Consider the following 23,523-nt stretch of genomic DNA (forward strand, 5'->3'; position numbering starts at 1 on the left):
GGATGGACTTATCCTCCAGGAACTTATCTAGTTCTTTTTGGAGCCCCGTTTAGTTTTGGCCTTCACAACATCCTCTGGCAAGGAGTTCCGCAGGTTGACTGTGCATTGCGTGAAGAAGCACTTCCTTTTGTTTGTTTTAAACCTGCTGCCTAGTTCTTGTGTTATGAGGAGTAAATAACACTTCCCTAGTCACTTTCTCTGCACCAGTCACGATTTTATAGACCTCTATCACACTCCCCCTTAGTCTCTTTTCAATTACTGGCTGTGCCCCTGACCTGGGGGAAATCATTTCTCCTCCTCCTGTTTTCCCATCCTACCCTGGTCTATTTAGACTGTAGACAAACTGGGGCAGGGACTGGCTCTCACAATGCACGTCCAACGCCTGGCACAATGGGGCCGCACATCTCGCTTGGGTTCACTGTACAATGATTATTTGAAGGAGTGATTACAGTTCAAGCGCACTATGTGGAAATAGCATTTCCCTATTGTGCGCAATCTACAGAACTCACTGCAGCAGGAGGCCAGACTGTGGATAAACCCTCAGGGACTAAGAGCCTGGAGAAGGGAGGGGTGGTGCATTGTGGGAGTCCCTGTCCGTGAAGCCTCATGGAAGATGTAGTCCAGCAGGTGAGCCGCCACCAGAGGAGGAGAACAAAGACAGGAGGCACCCAAAAGGCACCGCGCGCTTGTACCTCTGGTCGATTTCCTTCTGCAGCTCCCGGGTCCTCTCCTCGATCTTCTGCTGCAGCTTTTTCCTCCTCTGCTCTGGCGGCAAGTGGCTGAAATCTTCCGTGATCACAGGCTGGCGGCGGGAAGGGGAAGAAAAGGATACATCAGTTCCCTTCATGATGAAACACCCCCCACCCCCGTGGCCCCCGACTCCTTCACACCATGGGTTGCAGGGGCTGCCGACAGCCCCTGCCCTGACTTGCAAGACGCTGGCCAGTGCCAGGGGAACGTGCGTGTCCCTCTCGGAGGGCCCGGGCCTCCTCAACCTTCACGGGTCACTGGGAGAGCTCGGTACCTAGCAGGATCGGGACAGCCCTTGGAAGCAGGGCAAGACGCTGCACGAGGCCGTTCTGCAGCAGTGGCCGGGATCCGGAGATCTAGGGTTGTGCAGAGAAGAGTGCTTGGCACCTAGCTGTCAGGGAGACACCAGCCCCGGCCCTGCAGCTTTACACCAACGCGGGCTGGATCTCGGCCTCCACCAGCAGCACGGAGGGTTAAGATCCCGGTTCTCTCCCCGCTGCAGAACCCTCAGCCCGTGGAGGAGGGGACAGCTCACAGCATCCGCCCCAGCAGTTCCGGCTACGGGGGAAACCCAGCACTGAGCTGGGACTCAGGAGACCCGGGTGGCCTCCGGCAAGTCACTTGGTAGACAGGCCTTGGACAGCGGCATGCAGCTCTACAGCCCCGCGTAACCAGGCCCAGGCAGAGCAAAGATCAGCCCATCGAGGCCAGGTCCTCGGAAGCATCAGGCGCCGCTCGAGATGCTACTAGCTGGACCGTGGTCCGGCCTGGCAATACTTTTATTCACACGACACAGTTACTCAGTTGGAGAGCAACTAATTTCCACCCCTTGCCGAGGCAGCACCAAGCAAAGGCATCTGTGATTTTTTTTTTTTTTTTTAAAGCGAAACACACTGGGATCCTGGCACAATAACCACGTGCCCTCAGCCTGGCAGAGTCAGGGCCCCCCCGCGGCATGGAGGGTGAAAGCCATGTGGGCAAGCCCTGGTTTGTGGAGGTGCTCCTACGTCCTGGGAATCCCGGAGGTGGTGGGGGAAGAGGTGCAGGGGGAGAGGGAGAGAGGAGATGAGAAATTGGCTGCTGGATTGGGTCTTTGGTCTCCTGCCTTGCAATGGTTTATTTAGAACAGGAAACGGTTTGATGTTGACTGGGGCTTGACCCCACCCCCACAGAGTCTGTACCCCAAGCAGCAAATGCAGCTTCCTAACAGGAGAAGGTAACAGAAGGGAAGCCTGGAAAGCAAGGGACGGCTTGGGGTTTGATGTGGCACAGGAGCAGAGGCTGCAAATGCTCCTGGCTGGAGGATGCAAAAGGGGAAGCTCCTGGTTTGGATGGGCAGAACAAGGTGGAATATGGTGCTGTGAGGGGCAGGAGAAGGGCTGGGCTAGGAACACTGGAAGGAAGGCGCGTGTCTGGGGAGCTGATGTTTTTGAAATGGGTGGAAGCACTGACTGCTGTACCATGCAAGGGAGGCTGGAGCTACGTGGAAAAGAACAAGAACATGGGGGTTTAAGAAGTGAACAGTAAAATAAGAAATAATTGGGTGTGTGCTGGGGCTGGGCAAAAATTCCCATGGAAACTGAATTTTTATGGGAAAAACTTGGATTTGGGGAAACACATCTGCTTTTGGGCAGAAAGATCTGATGTTCTCATTGAGCAAAACAAAGACCTGAAACCCAACGCATTTAGATTTGACTATGCTGCCGCGGTGCCTCCTGGGAGTTGTAGTTCAGTTAGTCTCTGTCAAGCTCCTTCAGCGGGCTACATCTCCCATAATGCACCACAGTCTGCCCTCTTTGTAGGGGGAGGTGGCGCATCATGGGAGATGCAGTCCCATCGGGAGCCGAGCTCACAGCGGAGAACAGGGACATGAAGCAACCGAACTGCATATTCCTGTTCTCCTTTGTGAGCTCGGCTCCTGATGGGACTGCATCTCCCATGATGCACCACCTCTCCTTACAAAGAGGGCACACCATGGTGCATTATGGGAGGTGTTGTCCAACCAGGGAGCCTGGTCCAGAGGACAATGGCACGTGAACTACAGCTTCCAGGAGGCACTACGGTAGCATTTCTGAATAGTTTCATTTTCAGGGGGGTTTTGCCAGAAAGCCAAAGTAGATGCAATAGGGCCTTAAAAAAAAACAAAACCAAAAAAAACCTTTAAGCCTCCTTCCTGCACAGCCCCGCTGTGTTTCTCTCTTTGCAGGTGCCCTTCATAACAGCAGCAACTTCCCCCGGCTTGGTACAAAGCAAAAGACAAGACACAAAACTTACCCCCCGTTTGAGGCTGCGGAAGGAGGCGATGCGGGGTTTGACTGTCTTATTGATCTCATTCAGACAGTAAGACAGAGGGTCCCGGGTGAATTTGGGGGATGGAGGTCCGTTGGTGGCAGACGAGGAGGAAGGAGGAGGGGCAGAGATCACCGGGGAGAGGGGAGGGGGTGGGAGCTAGGGACAGACAAAGGGACAACAGAACACATGGGGACACACAATGGAGAGAACTCTGTAAGAAAATAAACAGGCACGCACACACACAAAAAAAAACCCCAACGCAGCACAGGGAATAAAGGGGAGAGGGGTCAGGACAAGCTGCACCATCACAACCCACCAGCTGGGGGCAGCGAGGGGGAGGCCCACCACTCATTTTGGTGTCGAGAATCCCAGCAGCGAAGGGAAGGGGATTAGGCTCAGAACCCTTTCAAGGCCAGGTATTGTTCAAATGATCCTAAAGGGACCCGAGTCCCATGGGAAGACAAAGGACTTTGGGTGCCTAATTCCCCTAAGACCCTTGGAAATATGCCTGTTTTAAACCCTTGGGGTCCCATCCTGCACCAGGGGTGTGACTGACACCATGGATCGGGCCCCACCCTGCACCCTTGGCCTTCCTCGCACCCATGTGACTGGGAAGCTTGACACCGACAAGAGGACCTGGCTTTCGGCTCCCACCTTCCTCTCTTGGTAGAGGGGCACTTTGGTGGGAAAAGTGAACTTTGTTCATGTCTCCCATGATGCACCACCTACCCTCACAAAGAGGGGAGACCATAATGCATCATGGGAGATGGTAAGGAGACTTGGGGAGGGGGACATGTTACAGCAGGAGTTGAGCAACATGAAGGTCCCTTGTCTGCTAAACCAGAGGCTGCTTTGCTCCTACAGGCCTGTGTATAACCCCCCCGCACACACACACCTTCATCTCACTCTCTCAGCCTACCTCCCTTCCCATCACAGGCCCCCCCAGCTAGGGCAGCTTGAAGCGTTTCGCTGGATCCAGGCCTAAATTCCTGCCAGCTTCAGTGTGGACAGTTGGTCTCATTCCCTTTAGCAAACCCCTGCCAGGGTGTGGGGGGAATATCCATTCCCCTACCCCACCCCTTACAGCAAGCTATTAGTCCCTCCATAGGGATCCTTCCATGTGATAACTCCCCCCCCCTTCTTGAGTGCCTTGCACCCCATGACATATCCCCCCATAGAGGGAGCTTTTGGTTAATTGATGCACCCTCACCCCAGAGGTCACCTACCTCAGCTGGAGTGGGGGAGGGGGGGAAAGGAGAGGGGTGTGGAAATCTGAAGGCAGGATAGAAGGGTGAGGGTCTGCAGGAAGCATTCATGGGAACACATGGCTAATCAGGGGGTGGGGACTGATGCTCTAGAGTCTCTGCCTTGGATATATGTTCCCTAGGCCTCCTTATCTCGTCACCCTCCTTACCCACCCCTGCATGGCACCAATGCCCCCTGCTTGCCGCATGGCACAATGTGCCCTACCCCCACTGTGGCTCCAGCTCCAGGGGTGAGAAGAGGCGAGATGCTATTTTTATACCCCTGCTGGCAGAGGGGAAATAGGGCCCCAAGCCAGAAACCCCAGATCCAAACCACAGCTTGGGTTTCCCACCAGTGGGCTACCTCCTACAGGGGAGACCCCTTCGGGTTTTCCCCATGCCACCCCGCTCCTGGGCGGACGCAGGGCGCCGAGCATCGATGTCTGCGTGTTGCCAGGTAGGAGTTTTTAGTGCATGCACAAGGCGAAGCAGCAAGCGGCTTGGCTATGAAACAGGCGCGAGACGAGGAGAGCAAGAAGTTCCCTCTGGGGTGGGTGAGGGAGGGAAAACTTGACCCGGCCAGCAGTGCCTGTGAAATGGGCCCAGCACACCCAGGGAGGCCCACGGAGCCTGGGGCGTAGTAGTGGCTCGGCGTGCAGAGTGCTAGAGCCCAGGTCCTTTTCTACAGGCTGCCGTAAGCTGGGAGTCCCCTTCCAGCTTTGCTGATTGGCCGGCCAGATCTGGAGCAGGAGGGGGTACTTGGCCTACTAACCAATTGGGCTTCACTCAGCCCTTCCCCGCCCCCTTCTCCTGCTCAGCGTCCTTCCTGAGGGCTGCTCTAACTTACTCTCTGCTTCCCATAGGTCCCAGGCAGCGGAAAAAGCCACAGCGTGGATCACGCTGGCCATGTCCCCAGTATGGTGGGGGATAGGCCCTTATGCCAGCTCCACGCTGGCCTGGGAGGTCCCTGAACAGGGTCTTCTCCACCCACATTCAGTCCCCTTTATGCACTGCAAAAGGGACGAGGAGTACTTGTGGCACTTTAGAGATTAACAAATTTATTTGAGCATAAGCTTTCGTGGGCTAAAGCCCACTTTATCAGATGCATGCAGTGGAAAATACAGTAGGAAGATACACACACACACACACACTGAAAAAATGGGGGTTGCCATACCAACTCTAATGAGACTCATCGATTAAGGTGGGCTATTATCAGCAGGAGAAAAATACTTTTGTAGTGATAATCAGGATGGCCCATTTCAAACAGTTGACAAGAAGGTGTGAGTAACAGTAGGGGGAAAATTAGCATGGGGAAATAGTTTTTAGTTTGTGTAATGACCCATCCACTCCCAGTCTTTATTCAAGCCTAAGTTAATGGTAAATAGTTTGCAAATTAATTCCAGTTCTGCAGTTTCTCCTTGGAGTCTGTTTATGAAGTTTTTTTGTTGAAGAATTGTGACTTTTAGGTTTGTAATTGAGTGACCAGGGAGGTTGAAGTGTTCTCCGACTGGTTTTTGAATATTATAATTCTTGACGTCTGATTTGTGTCCATTTATTCTTTTATGTAGAGACTGTCCAGTTTGGCCAATGTACATGGCACGGGGCATTGCTGGCACATGATGGCATATATCACATTGGTAGATGTGCAGATGAACGAGCCTCTGATATGGTGTGGCTGATGCGATTAGGCCCTATGATGGTGTCCCTTGAACAGATATGTGGACACAGTTGGCAACGGGCTTTGTTGCAAGGATAGGTTCCTGGGTTAGTGTTTTTGTTGTGTGGTGTGTGGTTCCTGGTGAGTGTTTGCTTCAGGTTGGGGGGCTGTCTGTAAGCGAGGACTGGCCTGTCTCCCAAGATCTGTGGGAGTGATGGATCGTCCTTCAGGATAGGTTGTAGATCCTTGGTGATGCGCTGGAGAGGTTTTAGTTGGGGGGCTGAAGATGATGGCTAGGGGCGTTCCGTTACTTTCTTTGTTGGGCCTGTCCTGTAGTAGGTGACTTCTGGGTACTCTTCTTGCTCTGTCAATCTGTTTCTTCACCTCAGCAGGTGGATCTCTTGTGTGGACTCATCCAGGCTGAGGTTGATGGTGGGATGGAAATTGTTGAAATCATAGTGGAATTCCTCAAAGGCGGAATCATGGTGGAATTCCCCGATAATGTCACAGCAAACCTGGTGGCTGAACTTTGTGAGTTTGTCCTCACCCACAACTATTTCACATTTGGGGACAATGTATACCTTTAAGTCAGTGTCACTGCTATGGGTACCCGCATGGCCCCACAGTATGCCAACATTTTTGTGGCTGACTTAGAACAACGCTTCCTCAGCTCTCGTCCCCTAACACCCCTACTCTACTTGCGCTGTATTAATGACATCTTCATCATCTGGACCCATGGAAAAGAAGCTTTTGAGGAATTCCACCACGATTTCAACAATTTCCATCCCACCATCAACCTCAGCTTGGACCAGTCCACGCAAGAGATCCACTTCCATCAACCTCAGCTTGGACCAGTCCACGCAAGAGATCCACTTCCTGGACACTTCAGTGCTAATAAGCGATGGTCACAAACGCCACCCTATACTGGAAACCTACTGACCGCTATTCCTACCTACATGCCTCCAGCTTTCACCCAGACCACACCACATGATCCGTTGTCTACAGCCAAGCTCTGCGATACAACCGCATTTGCTCCAACCCCTCAGACAGGGACAAACACCTACAAGATCTCTATCAAGCATTCTTACAACTACAGTACCCACCTGCTGAAGTGAAGAAACACACTGTTTCTCTACTGTTACTCACACCTTCTTGTCAACTGTTTGAAATGGGCCATCCTGATTATCACTACAAAAGTTTTTTTTTCTCCTGCTGATAATAGCCCATCTTAATCGATGAGTCTCGTTAGAGTTGGTATGGCAACCCCCATTTTTTCATATATATATCTGTGTATGTGTATCTTCCTACTGTATTTTCCACTGCATGCATCTGATGAAGTGGGCTTTAGCCCACGAAAACTTATGCTCAAATACAGTTGTTAGTTTTTAAAGTGCCACAAGGACTCCTCGTTCTTTTTGCTGATACAGACTAACACGGCTGCCACTCTGAAACCTGTCTTTATGCACTGCATGACCAAATGGGGCCTCCAAACCATCTTTCACTAGACAGCAGCTCCAGGATCCCCAGCATCGGAGAGATGGGACAGCCCTGTGACAGACTTACAGTAACCCCTAATATCCTGGACAAGCCGGACGGAGTGAAGAGAAACTTTCCTGAATGAAGCTGCACTTCCCTGTGTTAAGAGTTCATACCTTGGGGGAGCGCTGTATGAAAATGCACCGGGCTGGGTGTGCGTGGGGTGTACCTTCTCTAAGAGGCAGGGGGAATGCTAATTAACTCAGTTGGCCACCTGGGGAGGCATCCATGTCCCTGTTCAAACCGGATTCTCCATAGACCAGGAAGAGACGATCTGGATAAAAGCCAGGGTTCTAGCTAGATCAGAGCCTTCTTTCTGATCCAGCCAACGGACTGGTCCACGGAGGGGCCAGATCCTCAGGAAGCCTTGAAAGGACTTGGCTGACAGAGGCCTCCTAAGGCGGGGGGGCTGTTGGGAGCCGAAGTGCGGAGGAACCGCAAAGGAATGGGTAGGGCAGGGTGATACCGGGGGAGCTCGCTCGCTAGCGGGCGTATGGGTTCTTTTATTGTTCGTAGAGGTTCTCTCTGTAATGCCCTTTATCTTAAGCATGAAGGTGTAACACAGATCTGAAGCAATCCCTCCGTTCTCAGCAGGGCTGTCCTTGCTAGGAAACGCACAGCGAAGGCAGGGAACCGTGCAGCCGGGACTCCCCCCGGCAGAAGGGAGCGAGACTCGGGGCTCCCTGCAGAAAGGGGACCGCTGCCGTTGCCCCGAATTGTGACGAGCCTCAGTGGGAGTTATAGAAAAGCCCAGAAAAGCCGAAGGGAGCTGACCGCACCATTGCCCCCATCCCCAAGGATTTCTCTGCCAGAAACATGTCCCTTCCTCATAGCAGCAGCCTGCGCTAGCCTCCCACGCAGGCCGGGATGTACAAGGGGAAAGGGGAGAATGCAGCCAGAATGTGGACGCTGGAGGAAGATGGAGCATGCAAAGGACAAACGTGATGCGGGGGAGCAGAGCTCAGAGGACAGCCAGGTCAGCGGTTCGGATCGGGGCTCCGTTCTGGCCTTAGTCTGACCTCCTGTGTCACCCACCCAGCACCTGCCCACTAAAGCCAATAGGCCAAATACAGCCCACTAGAGACTAAACTAACACATGCCGCAGGCAGAGAATCGGAGGAACCCCTCCCTGGGGCCCTGCGTCGGCAGGGAATTAAGTGAGATAAACCCAGATAAACCGACTCACACCCCACGCTGCAGAGGAAGGTGGAGAAAAAAAACAAAACCCAAGGCTGTGGCCACTCTGACCAGTGCGATCTGGGGTGATCTCTGTTCTGCACAGTACAGACGGGACATGGGGGTTAGGACACAGGTAACACATGGGGGAAGAGGACGGAAGAGAAATCCTACAAACACAGACGTGACCCTGGGGGGCGGGTCTCAAAGGGCTGAGACGCATGTGGCTGTGACCTGCTTTTGCTAACAAGCCTCTTGCTAAACCGGGCGTGTTGGGAGACGGAGTTTTTTTTATTATTATTTTGAAAAGGATCCCACAGACGAGAGAGAGCTGTCCTGGAGCATGGCCATCATTGATCCTGACCCATTCCACAGGGGAGTGTGAGTGTGTGGTGGCGGGGGGGGGTAGGTTATTAATAAACAGCCTCACAGTTATTCAGGGATCCCAGAACCAAGATGCAAAAAACACACCCACCCCCTCCCTGCCCCAAGAGCTCTAACCTGGCGTAAAAGCCAGGTCAAGATTCCTTGTTGGAACAGCATGTTCCCAAGGCTGCTCTCCTAGGGCGCGGGAGGGAGGGGTGCCTCGGATGTGACTCATGGAGGACAAGAGGACTGGGCAGGACCAGCAGTGGAGGAGACAGAAAGAGAGGGGCTCATGCTGGCTGATTTGCAGCCTGTGCTCCAGAACTGGTTAATTATTAGCATCTCAGCCTCTGGCTCACACCCGAGACCAGCGCTGGAGAAAGACAGGGGCTTAATGCTCTTTTATGGCATCATGCACAGGCAGGAAGATGCAGCCAGGGAGAACGATCACAGACCGGGGTCAAACGGGGGCGTAGCCTGCAGCAAATGGGGTTGCAGGCCACTAACTACCCAGGCATCTTAGCAGCACTCGGGCCGGGGTGGGGGGGGCAGCAGCTGAGGCCCAGAGGCCCCAGAACTGCATTTGGCAGCTGTTCCTCTACAGTTGATAAGGGATGTGGCCCAGGATCGGTGCCTGGTAGCACCTGCCCCTCTGCACAGCGAGTAGGCTAGACAAAGGGGCAGAAGGAGATATGGACGGGCTCATGCCAATTGGTAGTGTAGGAGGTGGGGGAGGGGGTCTAGTGGTTAGGGCAGGGAGTCAGGACTCATGGGTGCTAGTCACAACTCCGGGAGGGGAGTGGGGCTGGGAGTCAGGACTCCCGGAGCTGTGAACGGAACCCAGGAGTTCTGACTCCCAGCCCCCCTGCTCTAGCCACTAGACTCACCCCCCACTCACCTGCCACAGCTGGGACTAGAACCCAGGAGTCCTGACCCGCACCCCCAAGAGGGGACTAGAACCCAGGAGTCCTGACTCCCAATTCAGTGCTTCGACCGCAAGGTCCTGCTCCCAGTTCCAGCCAGGCTGAGCTGCCCCAGCCCGAGCAGCACCCAGAGCCAGGGACTCAGGGCCTTACTGCCAGTTCCTACCTTATTCTTCTTGCTGAAGAGCCAGCGCTTCCCTTTATTCTTGCCTAGCAGGCGGGGGTCCAGCCGGCCATCCAGGGTGCCCCGGGGCGTCCCCAGGCTGCTGTCCGAAGAGGTGCGGTTGATAGGCTGGCTGAAGTCTTCGAAGTCCACGTCTCCCGGCCTCTCGAAGCCGGACTTGTGTAATTCGATCAGCACCTGGGAGTCCTGCCGGCGGTGGGGTGAGGGGGAGGGCGTCACCACTGGGAGAACCAGAGCTGCTACCCTCCCCACCTAGCACCCGCTCCTCCTCACTGCAGCGTTCCCATCTCCCCAGAAACACTTGCACGTAGGGCTGGGCTCCAGCTCCTTGAAATGGGCTCTTCCCCCGCTCCACATTGATCTCTACAGATCGGATGCCAATCCTTATTCTATCCACGGACACATGTCCAAATAGGACCCAGGCGTCCTGACTCTCAGCCCTATCCCCCCTCCACTAGACCCCACTCCCCTCGCATGGTCCTGACTCCCTGGGTCTGCAAGAGGAGCAGGTGTGGTGGTTAGAGCAGGGTGAGTTGGAGTCAGGATGCCTGGGTCCTTTTCCCATTCCCTAGGACACAAATACCCACAAATCCCTCTGGGTTTGCGATCTGGGGCCAGACTGACTTAACTCCTCCAGGTGAAGTAAAAGCAAAACTGCCCCCATGCTGGCCCGGGGCCCCTAGTGGAGGGTGGAGGTTATGACACCTGGATCCCACCCAGTTAGCCCCGCCTACTTGGGGGGGAGGTCTGCCTTCCTATTGGAGGGCAGGTGCTGTAGCAACTCCAATGGGCTTTCCACTCCTGGGGCACTACATTTAAAGAGACTGCAGGACCCACGTTCTTCTCGTTCACTGAGTCGGCCGCTGCCTTCATGCCGTCTAGGCACTTGCCGATGATGGGCATGACTTGCCGCTCAGTCTCGGAGAAGATGCCGTAGCCTTCCTTCAGCCGCACCGTCCGCCTTTCGTCCATCTCCTGCAGCTTCTGCAAGGGGCAGGGAGCAGAAAAAACAGTGAGAATGATAAAAGCCCTGGAAAAGACTACAATTATTATTAATTATTATTAATACCCAGCTCTTATAAAGTGCTTTATCCACAGATCTCCCAGTGCTTTACAAAGGAGGTCAGTGCCATTATCCCCATTTCACGTGTGGGGAAACTGAGGCACAGAGAGGGGGTATGACTTGCCTAAAGTCACGCAGCAGGCCAGTGGAAGAGCCAGATATAGGACCCAGGAGTCCTATATGCTGGATGGGCAGCTAGTTTGATTGAAAAAGGCTAGAGTTGTTTACCTTGGGGATGAGACCGACCCCACAGAAATCCACACAATAATGGGCGAGATTGAGAAGGGAAGATCGGGTAGGGCTGTTCCCACAACACAAGAGCAATGGGATATGTGTTTTGAATTTTCCACCTTTCAGTTTTAGTAGATGAGGAAGAAATACTTTTCCTCACGTGTGTACTTTGCCATCCTTGAGCAGTGAGTTCCGCAGGCTACGAGACCAGGACCTTCCCAAGATTCACACACAAAAGCTATGTAGTGAAAGCATCACAACTCCCCATAGCGCACAGGCTGTTCTATTCCCATCTAGCTATTTCCTTACTTAGGCTGGAATCTGTGTGAGGCAGTGACGACAACTTGATCCGTGTTTAGACAGCACCAAGCACGGGAGTCCAAGCCATGGTCCAGGACTCTGCTAACATGTCAAAACCTGGCCTAGTGGTTAGAGCACTGCACGGAGCCTCGGAGACCTAGGTTCTATTTTTGGCTCTGCCACTGGCCTGCTTGGTGACCTTGGGAAAAATCACTTTCCCTCTCTATGCCTCAGTTTCCCCATCTGTAAAACACGGATAATGATACCTTTTGTGAAGGGCTTTGAGATCCACAGATAAGAGCTAGGAATCATTATTATATTGGTATAACTGGCATGAAGAGGGAAAGAAAAAGAAGGGAAGGACAGAAAGGAGGAGGCAGGGCTAAGATTAAGTAGAAGGGGCTTATATTGATGGGGAGGAGCTTATAGTCAAGGGGAGGGGCTTACATTGAAGATCTGCGGCATCTCCAGGAAGTAGAACTGGCTCTGGTCCCGGTTGAATTTCTGCAGGAAGGAGGCGTATTCGTTCTTGCTCTCCTCCGCCATGTGACTGCGCAGATTGGCCTGCTGCTTCGCCTGCCAGGGTTAGAGCGATCATCACACCAGGCCCAGCTCCGTCCCCAGGGGCAGACGCAGCCCAGGGAATCCCTTGTATCCAAACCTTGGGCCGGGGGCAAATTCCCCATCCTCAATAGCAAGCCCTGGGGAGGGCCTCTCTCCCACCTGCTCTTCTCCCCTGCACCATACAGTTAACCCCCCCGCCCCCCCATCACTGCACCCCCTGGTAAGGCTGGGAGGGGGGTGCCCTGCATCGTGCCAGGTGCTGCAGACACGGCCCCTGAGAGGTCAGCCTGAACAGCCTCAGGAAGGATCGTTAGCCCCATCACAGAGAGAGTGAAACTGAGGCACAGATGAAGTGACTGGCCCAAGGTCACCTGGAGCTGGGGGGGGTGGTCTATGGCAGAGCCAGGAACTGAACCAAGATCTCTCCAAGCCTGAACTCCGGCACCATCCTCTTTCTCTAATGCAGCCTCTCTGAACGCGGCCAGTTCTGGACAGTCAGCTCTTTGGGGCAGAAACCTGGTCTTCATACCAATCTGTGAAGCAGCTAGCAAAACCCATGGACTACATCACCCAATGGGTCCCCTCCTATCCTGCTGGACCCATTCCCATGCCGCCTGATGGTTCCCCCATCCCCAACAGGCCCACGCTAGAGGGATTCAAGCCAAGGAGACAGCAGTGTTCCAACCTTCTCCACGTCTGCCTTGGTGGCATTGAGGTCCTGGTCGAGCTTCTCGGCTGCCAGCATAGCTTTCTCCGCCTCCCTGCAGTCCCGCTCGAACTTGCGTTTGCTCTGTGAGGAGCGGGAAGGGGGGATGGCGGAGATACAAGCCAGCGTTACCTTGCTGGAGTGCACAGTCCCTTCCCACCCACAGGATTTGGGGGAACCACAGGGAAGGGGGCTCAGGGACTCTCCCCCATTACAGAGGAGGAAGCTAAAGTGAAAGGTTAAGGGACTTGCCCTAAAGCATGGAGTGAATGTGTGGCAGACGTGGGAATGGAACCAAGGTGTCCTGACTCCCAGCTAACCCACTAGACCCCACTCCCCTCCCAGAGCTCGAAACAGAACCCAGGAGTCCTGACTCCCAGCACCTCCCATTGGTCTAATGCAGCAGTTCTCAAACTGTGGGTCACGACCCTACTTTCGCGGGGTTGCCAGGGCTGGCGTTAGACTTGCTGGGGCCCAGGGCCAAAGCCCGGGGCCCAGGGCCAAAGCCCGAGCCCCACTGCCTGGGGCCAAAGCAGAAGCCTGAGGGCTTCAGCCCTGGGTGGCGGGGCACAAGTTACAGGCCCCCTGCCTGGAGCTGAAGCCCATGGGCTTCGGACTCCACTGACGGGGGACTCTAGCTTTGGCCCCCGCACCCGGGATGGCGGGACTGGGTGCGGGGGGAGGCGCTTCGGCTTCAGTCCCCCCTCCTGGGGTCATATAGTTTGTTGTCAGAAGGGGGTCATGGTTCAATGAAGTTTGAGAACCCCTGGTCTCATGCATCAGAGCCCACTGCCTTCCCTGAGTTAGCAACAGAACCCAGGAGTCCTGACTTCCAGCCTTCCCCCCACCCGAACCACAGAACAGTTTTGCTGCACATGTTCTGGACTTCCTCTGAATAAAGCCCCTTTCATTCTCCTGAAGGCATTTCCTTCCACCAGCTGTGCTCTCTGCAAAGCACCAGCTGACCCGTGCAGCTGGGTCTTGGCGAGTGCCATCCAAAGCTTCCTCGCGGCCAACGGAAAGGCTCCCGGCGGCTCCAAAGAGCTTGGATCAGGCCCAAAGCGAGCATGAACAGAACGTAAACAGCTGGCCCTGTTCCCCGGGACTCACGTTTTCGAGTTGCTTGAAGGAGTTTTCTAGCTGCTGCTGGGCTCGCCGGCCCTCCTGGAAGTGCTGCAAAGAGGAGAAACGTCAGCAGAACCTCGTGATTTTCAGCCGTCTCTCCGTTCTGTGTTTGTACCGCACCTAGCGCGGCAAGGCACTACCAATGAATAACGTACAGCGCCTAGCACCAAGGAGCCCTGGCCTCTCCCGTAATACACCTAACGAATAAATTAGCCAACACCAGAAGGTTCTTCATCACAACCAGAATTTGCAGAAGTGGCTAGAGATTTGGGAAGTCTGAGACTCCTTAAACTGACCCTGATTTTCAGACAGCACCAAGCACCCTGCCCCAGTGAAAAAGTCGGGGTCCCTTTAAGAAGTCTCAAGGGCCCCAAATCACTAGGCACTTCTGAAAATTCAGGCTGTGATGAAAAACGCTCTGGTGTTGGCTAATTTATTCATTAGGTGTATTACAGTAGCGGCCAGGGCTCTATGGTGCTAGGCGCTGTACGTTATTCATTGATAGTGCCTTGATGGATGTCCTGCTGTTGGCTATTTATTAGGTGTATTATGGTAACACTTAGACAGCCCCAGTCCAGGGACGCTCTTGAACCCCTATAAGCTGTATTACAGCAGCACCACGGGGCACGTACACGTCCCTTCTCCTCTCCAGGACGACGGCAATTTTAGTAGTTCCCCAGGTTCTAAAAAAGCTCCCCAAAAGCAGCGTGACTACTGCACCCTACGACGCGCCCACCGATCCCATGTCCAGCCACGTGCAAACCCTCCAGGAAGGCAGAGGTGGCCCCAACTCCCAGAGGGAACGTCAGTCATTACAGCGAGCTGGCCGAAATTCTCACCCAAAGGACGCAGCATCTGCAGGGACTGAACCTGGGTCCCGTTGGAGCTAAAAGCACCCTCGCTCTACCACTTGAGCCAAAGGCCCCGGTACCTTACTTCAAGGCAGTAGCAGGCTGTTTCCCCCTAGTGGGTGGGCCCTGCAAAGAGGCACACTTGGCTGGTACCATTACCCAAGCTCTTCAGGCTCAGTGGGGACCCCACGTATGTAACCCGGCCGCAAAGGATGCTCAGGGCTTAGCTGGATCCACATCCCCCACCCCCCTAGATATTACTAAGCCCTGGACAGTTGCACTGGAAGACAGGGAGGGAGAAAGCGTTACCGATTTCCTCTCCTGCTTGAGCTCCTGGGCATTCTTAGAGAGCTCCATGCAGATCTGCGTCATCAGGTTCTCCGCCACCACCTCCCTCTGCCCAGCAAAGTCATTGAGCTCCTTCACCACCTGCAGGAAGGCCTGGTACTGGCAAAACCTGGAGCACGGGCAGAGTTATGGGGCGAGCAACAAGATCATGCGAAGGTCGTTGGTGCAGAGGCTCAGTACATACACCCCCAGCCCCTCAACCGCCCAGCTCATCTGCCCCAGGCATCTCCAAACTCAGCCTGGATCAGAACAGGTTTCAGTCTAGGCCAGGATCCCGCCTCTGCTAAGCCCAGATGGGAATCTCCATGATGCACAAGGCCGCTCCACCGTGAGGAGGGGCTCAGTGCAACTACCTCTGGAGGGAATCCTCCAGCCTGCAGGACGCAGGAGGTCACGGATTCAAGGTCAAAGACTTCGAGTGATGGAGGATCCACCACATCCCTCCGATGAGTTGGCCCAAACCTGTACCTGGAGGAGTCTACCTAGCTTCATCTTCCGGCCATCAGATCTCATTCTGTCTTTCTCTGCTAGAACAAGAGGCCTCAGCTACCGGAAACCTTCTCCCCATGTGGCTATTATAAAATAATCATAACGGTTCATTCTGGCCTTAATCTAGGAATCAATATGAGCTGCCTTAGAGGATGGTGCAAGAAACTCTCAATTAGTGCATGACAGGATAACCTGCTGACAGGGAAAGATGTTTCCGGCCCTCCCGCAGTTAAAGGCTGGGGCATATGCCTTGAATCATGAGGCTTTATATCCTTTCCGAAACTTTTTTTTTTTTTTTTAAAGTTATTATTCTAACTCTAGATTTTCTAGATGAGGCAGGGAGAAGAGAAATCCATTACTAAAACCGGAGCCTTATCTGAGCTTTGAGATGGTTTAACTGTCAATGAAACAGAACTTAGATCCAAAGCCACTGAGACTTAAGATTTTGCAAACCCAGAACCCAGTTTCCTTCATCCACAATAGTGACATCCTTGTCTCTCAATACAGCTGATTGCAAACACTCCGGCGCAGTTCTCCAACTGGCCAGCAGGGGGCATCCTACTATTGACAGATCACCTGGCAGCTCTATTAACGCTCCCAGCACTACAATGGTAATCCTGGCCCAGTGCAGAGGCAAGGCTGGGGGGTGGGCCTGGAAAGCAAGCCCCTGCCCCTATCCCCACTCACCCTGCAGCAGCAGCAGCTCGGGCAGCCCGTGTCCCGGGGAGCTGGGCCCAGCGCTCGGCTCCAGGCACGGCACCCTGGCGTACGGGATCAGCGTGCTGCTTGGGCTTGGCCCGGCCAGACCTGAGCGGCGCCGTGAGCCGGTGCTCTGGGTGGCGACACTTGCAGCGGGGAGCTGGGTCCAGCCCCACAGGAACCGCTGCTGCGGGGTGAGTCACAGACACAGAAGAAAGCCACGGACAAAATGGGAAAAGTCACAGGGGTTTTCCCCAGCCACAGCATTTATGTTTTGTAGCCAATTTCTCTGTAAATGGAACAGCCACCTGTTTCGTGCAGGCCCAGCAAGGGGAAGACGTTTGGGGTGCAAAGTTCTGGGCTGGAAAGTTCTAAAGGAAGTGGCCAGTCTCGATATTGGCAGCGGAGCAGAGGGTTAGAGGAGGGTGTCTGATGGGCTGGATTAGGGCCGGAGACAGAGGTTGATCCAGGCTGAAGGTTTGGATCAGCCATGGTCACCGGCTCCGGTGGGCTGCCTGGCAAGCTAAGTGTTCTGCCACTTCTGGCCGATCTCATGAGAGCAGCAGATCTCAGTCAATTTCCCCACCATCCAAGGGCAGAGCCCGGACCCAAACTGGGGGGCAAACAAACAACCTGATCAAATCCAATGGCCCGACACTCCTGACGTTTCTGGGGTCGGGCTGAGAGGTTCCAGCCCATCTCTGCACCCTCACAGAAGCCTTTCCAGTGCTCTGCGCCAATCAGAAGTCATGGGCCTGGGGCAGGAATACACCAGACTGCATCAGACAGGCAGTCTACTCCATCGAGTCCAGGATCTGGATCTAGACTGTTCTCAGTGGTAGCAGGTGACAGAACAAGGAGTAATGGTCTCAAATTGCAGTGAGGGAGGTTTAGGTTGGATATTAGGAAAAACTTTTTCACTAGGAGGGTGGTGAAACACTGGAATGCGTTACCTAGGGAGGTGGTGGAATCTCCTTCCTTAGATATTTTTAAGGTCAGGCTTGACAAAGCCCTGGCTGGGATGATTTAGTTGGCGATTGCTCCTGCTTTGAGCAGGGGGTTGGACTAGATGACCTCCTGAGGTCCCTTCCAACCCTGATATTCTATGATTCTAGACAGCAGGTGTAAGAACCCCGCTGTATCCAATGTAAAATAATCTGCTCCCCGCATTAAGTCCCATCCTGGCCTCTAATAGTCAGAGAGCAGTTTAAATCCCAATGCCTGAGGTTTAATAACCCTTCCAGAATAGTCGTTAGCTGTAATTGTGATCACTCTGGATATTCCTGCTCCCCACATAAAAGTGTCCAATCCCTTTTTGAAACTTACTAAATTCCTGGTTTCAACCACTTCCTGTGGCAAGGAGTTCCAAAGGGTGACATTCTCTGGCCTTTTATGTACATCAGGCTAGAGGACAATGCTCCCTTCTGGCCTTTAGATCTATTAAAGAAACTTGAACCATTGCAATTCATAGAGTTTAAGGCCAGAAGGGGCTATTCTGTTATCTCCTCTGACCTCCTGGAGGGCACGGGCCAGAGAATTTCACGCAATTACTCCTGTGCCAAGCCTGATAACTTGCGTTAGTCCAATACAAATGCACCTTCCAGAAAGGCAGCCGGCCTGGATTTGAAGATCAAGGGATGGAGACTCCACTGCTTCCTTGGGGAAGTTGCACCAATGGTTTATCACCCTACCATTAAAGCATTGTGCCTTATTTCTAACTTGAAGTTGTCTGGCTTTAAACTTAGAATCATAGAAACACTGGGCTGGCAGGGACCTCAAAACGTCATCTAGTCCATCCCCAGCCACACTGAGGCAGGACCATTTATACCTAGCCAGGCTTTTGTGTCCTTAAAAACACCCAGTCTTTGGTTCTCATTCTGTCTCTCTCAACTAGCTTCAAGAGAATGACGCGCCAAGATCAGATAGACAGAGGCACTTACTTGGATTCTGGATCTTCTCTTGTGTTCCGTTTCGGAAGATACTTTTTCACCAGATTCCTGCAAACGGGAAAGAAAAAAAACCCACAGGAGAGTGGAGGTTTCCTGGGAAACAAGGGTAGGGGGTTCCCTGCACCAGGAAGATTCCAAGACAGTTACCAGTCAGAGAGAGGCCATCAGACCAGAAGGCCCCGGATAGATAAAAACCATCGTAAGAAGTCGTCAAGGAACCCCGAGTCCCAGTTCCAGCCCCAGAAATCTACCAGCCCCACCCTGAGGACAACGGGAAAGCTGCAGACTTTTTGTGAGAGCGCAGCCCTGCTCCAAACTGTTCGTGAGCTAATCCAGGCCAGCAGTGTGAGGGGCAGCTGAGGCAGGGAGAGAGGTAGTGACTTGCCCAGGGTCATCGGCAAAGCTGGGAACAGAATCAGCTCTGCCAAGCCTCAGTGCAGCGTCTGATCCACTGGACCCAGCTGGAACTATGTTGTAAAGTCCTTGGAATCCCTGTCTGTCTGTCGTACTTACCTGGTACTGTAACGTCTGAGTGCCCCTCAAACTTTATACTTCTCCACACAGCCCATCAGGTAGGGCTGTTATCCCCACGTCACAGATGGGGAAACTGAGGCAATGAGCAAGAAAGAAAGAAAGACGGACAGACTTGATCATTTCCATATAGTGAACCCGTGGCAGAGTTGAGATGAACCCAGGAGTCCTGATTTCCAGGTCCCCTCTGCTTAACCACTGCACCTCACTCCCAGAGCTGGTCACAGAACCTAGGAGTGTAGTCTACTAGCCAGAGCAGGGCACAAGGAGCCAGGACTCCTGGGTTCTCACCCTGGCTCTTGGAGGGGAGTGGTATCTAGTGGTTTCAGCAGATGGGGCGGGGAGTCATGACTCCCGAGTCCTACTCCCAGCTCAGAAGAGAAGATTCTGTACTTCCAATTTCCCCTCTGATGTAGCACTAAACCACGATAAAAACCCAGGAGTCCTGACACCCAATCTCCCACTGCTCCAGCCATTCGACCCCACTCCCCAGAGCCAAGAAGAAAACCCAGATCTCCCCCTGGGGCAGTGGAAGAAAGAGGGCATCATGGGAACGGAACAAAACAAAACAAAACCCTTTTCTACACACAGCCATGACGGGAAGGTGCTTTTTGGTGGGATTTCACCCCAAGGCCCGACGCAAGCAGTCTCTGAAAAAGCTGGGCAAGAAAAGAGAAACGAAACCAAAAATCTCCTCTGCTAGGAGCTCGGAGAACCCCCCGGAGTGGAGGGACAGACAGGCAGCCTGGTGTGAAATGGGCTCCAGAGGGAAGCTCCCTGTAATGTGGTTTGCAAGAAAAAGGCAGCGTTCAGACTTCTCTGCCACATGCCTGCTCTTCTTGTCAGCTACCCCGGGGCTGAGCCAGCCTGGATGGGGCTCTTCCTTCCTCCTGCTAAATATAGGCCAGTGGCTTCTGACTGGCCTGTGGCAGAGACCTGCTTAGTAGAAAGGCTAGTCTGGCCTGGCACTTGCCCGCAGCGTGAACAGCGGCTGCTGCCCCTTAAAGGGGACAGGACGAGGTGGCTGCCTTCACCACCAGCGTCAGCAGAAGGTGAGGGTCTAAGAAGCAGGAGGTGGGGATGAGGTTTTAAAGGAACAGGCCACCCCCTTCCCACCCACCCATTGGGCCCAAGCCTCTTGATCAATAATAAAGCACATTTCACCCACAAGCCTTCAAGCACTTCACAAAAGCATCACAACCCTCGTTTTAGAGATGGGGAAACTGAGGCACAAGAGGCAGCAGCAACTTGACCCAGGACACCCAGCTCTGGCTGCCGGCAGAAACAGAGGCCCAAGCCCCAGCACATCCATTCCCAGATACACACAGCCCACCCTGCTAGCATGGAACCAACCATTGTTTATTACAGTCACAGCTACAGGGCCCCAGCAGAGACCGGGGTCCGCCATGTGCTGGGTGCTGCCCAGACAAAGGCCCTGCCCTAAAGGGGCTAGAGAAGAGTGTGTCCTAGGGAAAAGTGAGGCAGGGAGTGGGGACACAGAACAGGGGAGGGGCAGAGCTCAGAACAGAACCCAAGTCTCCCAGCCCAGGGCTCTACCCACTAGGCAACGCTGCCTACGCTGGCTGGTTGGTTCAGGACAGACTTAAATAGCACGACCCCCTCTGCCTCAAACAGAGAATTTCCTAGCCCTGGCAGGAAACTCCCCGCCTCTCTTACATGATGTAGCCTTCCTAGAAACCAGAGCCACGGAGAGAGCCAGGCAGCCCACGGTTTCACCTGCAAGTTTGGGCACAGCCCCTCCCAAGACCTGGGAGTTTCTTTCCTCGTTAGAAAGGAGATGGAGCCTATTAGATGAGAAAGGGGAAAAAAAAAAAAAAAAAACACTGGACATCCAAGAAGCACCTTGCAAACAAATCCACACCACACTGCTGAGTTGGCAAGATCTAGCTCGCTCAATTCACCAACAGACGAAGCACGGCAGGGCTGGCCATGAGCCCACGATACTGCCAGACGCTGCCTCTCCCGGCTTTGTCTGCCACTCTTTAGTCATGATCTGGAGGCAGGGCTGTTGCATAGCAAAATCTTGTCCCCTCGCCCTGAGTTTCACGTTGGGTCTTTTCTTTTTTTAATTCACCTACTGGTGGGGGCCCGGGGGGGGGGTGCTTTTTGGTTTGTTTGGGTTTTTTTACTTCAGGTCAGTTTCAAGCTTTTCCCGGCAGCCACAAGGGCTAGAAATTTACATTTTAAACCATCTTGTCAGCAGAGATGCTTGTGCAGACACCTGCGGCCAGGAGCCGAAGCGTTCGGAGACATGCTGTAAGTCGCGAGACTCGCAATACAGTGACAAGAGTTGGCTGCCCCCTACTTGAATTACGCCTTGCGTGCGTGTCCGCCCAGGCAGAACGCTGCCCCCAGCTGGCGGGGTGGATCACAACTCTGTATGTGTGTATTTACAGCCCACTGTCCGACCACATCCCTTCCCCCCACCTCATCCGCCGTGGCGCTTTTGCGCCAAGGCCAGCAATCATCATTGCTGCTTGGCCCCATTTAGACAGGGGAGCAGCGGATATGGACAGTCGCTCCTCTGCTGCATTGTACGCGGTATTATTGACCGATCGGCGTCCCAACTCACTCACCCACAGCGACTGGGATCTGAAGTGGCCACTAACCACGGGCCGCCGAAGGCGTAACATGACTAGATCGGTTCTGTGGCTGGATGGGTCTTGCCTGCGAAAGTTTGTTGGTAAGAGACCAAGGACTGGGCCAGGCTGGAGAAAGACGCCGAGACAGATCGCTCTAGGGCAGGGGGTGGAGGTGCACCAGCAGAGGAAGGGGCAGCAAGACACTTGCTCACTTAACGCCCTCCCGCTTAACGTTGTTTCCAAGTTACGCTGCTACTCCATTAGGGAACGTGCTCCTTTAAAGTTGTGCAATGCTCCCTTATAACGTGGTTTGGCTGCCTGGTCTGTCCACTGCTTGTATGATTCTGTGGAAGAGCAGCGACTTTACAAGGGAGCATTGCACAAGTTCCTCTTCTCCGCCTCCTCCCTCTCCCTCCCAGCGCTTCCCCCGCCGCCAAACAGCTGTTTGGCAGTGCTTAGGACTTTCTGGGGAGGGAGGGAGCAGGGAAGCTGCCCTCCCCCGGCGAGGCAGGGGCATTAGGGGCTGCAGGACCCTGGGCTGAGGGGTCCCGGGGCCCTGCCTGCAGCTCTAAAGCCGCTTTCGGAACGTGGCGGGCCGGAGGAGCAAGGGCAGCCGCGCAGCCAGCGGCCGGAGAGAAGCTGTACGTTCCCCTTCAAAGCACCGCTTCTCTCGGCCGGCTGGCTGCGTGGCTGCCCTTGCTGCTCCCGAGTCCTCCGGCCCGTGCTTGCAGGGCCGCATTCCTAAAGGGGCTTTAGAGCTGCAGGCCAGGGCTCTGCAGCCCCTGCGTTCCAGGTGGCCCTGCCTGGCCAGGGGGGCAGCTCCCAGAATCGTGGCCATGGGGGCGGTGCCTCACTGCGCAGAGCCACCTGCACCCCCCCTGCACCGAACAGGAGCTGCCCCAGGTAAGTGCTCTGCACCTCCTGCCTGCCCCATCCCTGAGCCTCTCCCACACCTTAACTCCCTCCCAGACCCTGCACCCCCACCTTGAGCCCCCTCCCACACCCTAACTCCCTCCCAGACCCTGCACCCCCACCTTGAGCCCCCTCCCACACCCTAACTCCCTCCCAGACCCTGCACCCCCAGCCCCAGGAGGAAAATGGAGAGAAAAAATGAAAAACGGGGGGGAGGGGAGATGAGAGAATGGAGGTGAGGGTGGAATGAAGCTGAGCACAGGGCCCCACTAACTCTAAATCTGCCACTGGAGGGAAGGAGAGGAACGGGGAAGTGCCGCGTCCCTGCTCCTCCCCCCCTCTCCCAGAAAGTCCTAAGTGCCTCCAAACAGCTGTTTGGCGGCAGGGAAGCGCTGCGAGGAAGTGGGAGGAACAAGGACACGGCGTGCTCCGGGGAGGAGGTGGAGTGGGGGTGGGAAGAGGCAGGCCTGGAGCAGAGCAGGGACGGGAAGAGGCAGGCCTGGAGCATCCCACAGCAAAGTTAGGGCTTGTTCTTCTCGGGGGAAGCTGCTGCTGCACAAGGTACTTCCCAGCGTCCTTGCCTGCCTCATTGTCTGCAGCGGGCTGTGTCTGTGTGGGATAAGCCAGGGGCGCATCCCCACCACAGTACAGTACTGTGCAGTATATAATGCCAAAACAGCTGCCTTGGAACCTAACCCCCCGCATTTGCATTAAATCTTATGGGAAAACTGGATTCATTTAACACAGTTTCACTTAAAGTTGCATTTTTCAGGAACAGAATTACACTGTTAAGTGAGGAGTTACTGTATCACCACTACTCCTAGTATCTTCCAGAGGAGCTTTTCTGAAAGCCAGTGGGGCAATGAAACCTTTAAAGGGTCAGTGACCACTTCAAAGCACTGTTCCCTAGGCCGGGTAGAGACCCCCAAACTGCCACCTAGAGCTAGCATAGGAGGACCCAAGTATGAAAGTGACACATCAGAGGGAAAGTGACTTAAGGCTCCCTGATGAAGAAAGCATGTAA

The 23,523-nt window shown here is 54.2% G+C and overlaps 1 protein-coding gene across 2 annotated transcripts in view; it reads right to left on the minus strand.

The window, feature by feature from the left end:
• Window positions 1-23,523, minus strand: part of TRIP10 (thyroid hormone receptor interactor 10) — a 70,780-nt gene that overhangs the window by 6,119 nt on the left and 41,138 nt on the right. The window contains exons 3-11 of one of the 2 annotated variants that reach the window (XM_077838665.1): window positions 18,445-18,501; window positions 15,278-15,425; window positions 14,103-14,165; window positions 12,972-13,076; window positions 12,170-12,298; window positions 10,966-11,112; window positions 10,111-10,314; window positions 3,025-3,198; window positions 693-802 (exon numbers count right to left, since the gene is read on the minus strand). In XM_077838665.1, coding sequence (XP_077694791.1) covers window positions 693-802; window positions 3,025-3,198; window positions 10,111-10,314; window positions 10,966-11,112; window positions 12,170-12,298; window positions 12,972-13,076; window positions 14,103-14,165; window positions 15,278-15,425; window positions 18,445-18,501 — 1,137 coding nt within the window. The remainder of the gene's footprint in view (window positions 1-692; window positions 803-3,024; window positions 3,199-10,110; window positions 10,315-10,965; window positions 11,113-12,169; window positions 12,299-12,971; window positions 13,077-14,102; window positions 14,166-15,277; window positions 15,426-18,444; window positions 18,502-23,523) is intronic. The other variant, XM_077838666.1, reaches the window with a different exon arrangement.

The sequence above is a fragment of the Eretmochelys imbricata genome, chromosome 20 (genome assembly GCF_965152235.1).
Source record: "Eretmochelys imbricata isolate rEreImb1 chromosome 20, rEreImb1.hap1, whole genome shotgun sequence".
Taxonomy (NCBI): Eukaryota; Metazoa; Chordata; order Testudines; family Cheloniidae; genus Eretmochelys; species Eretmochelys imbricata.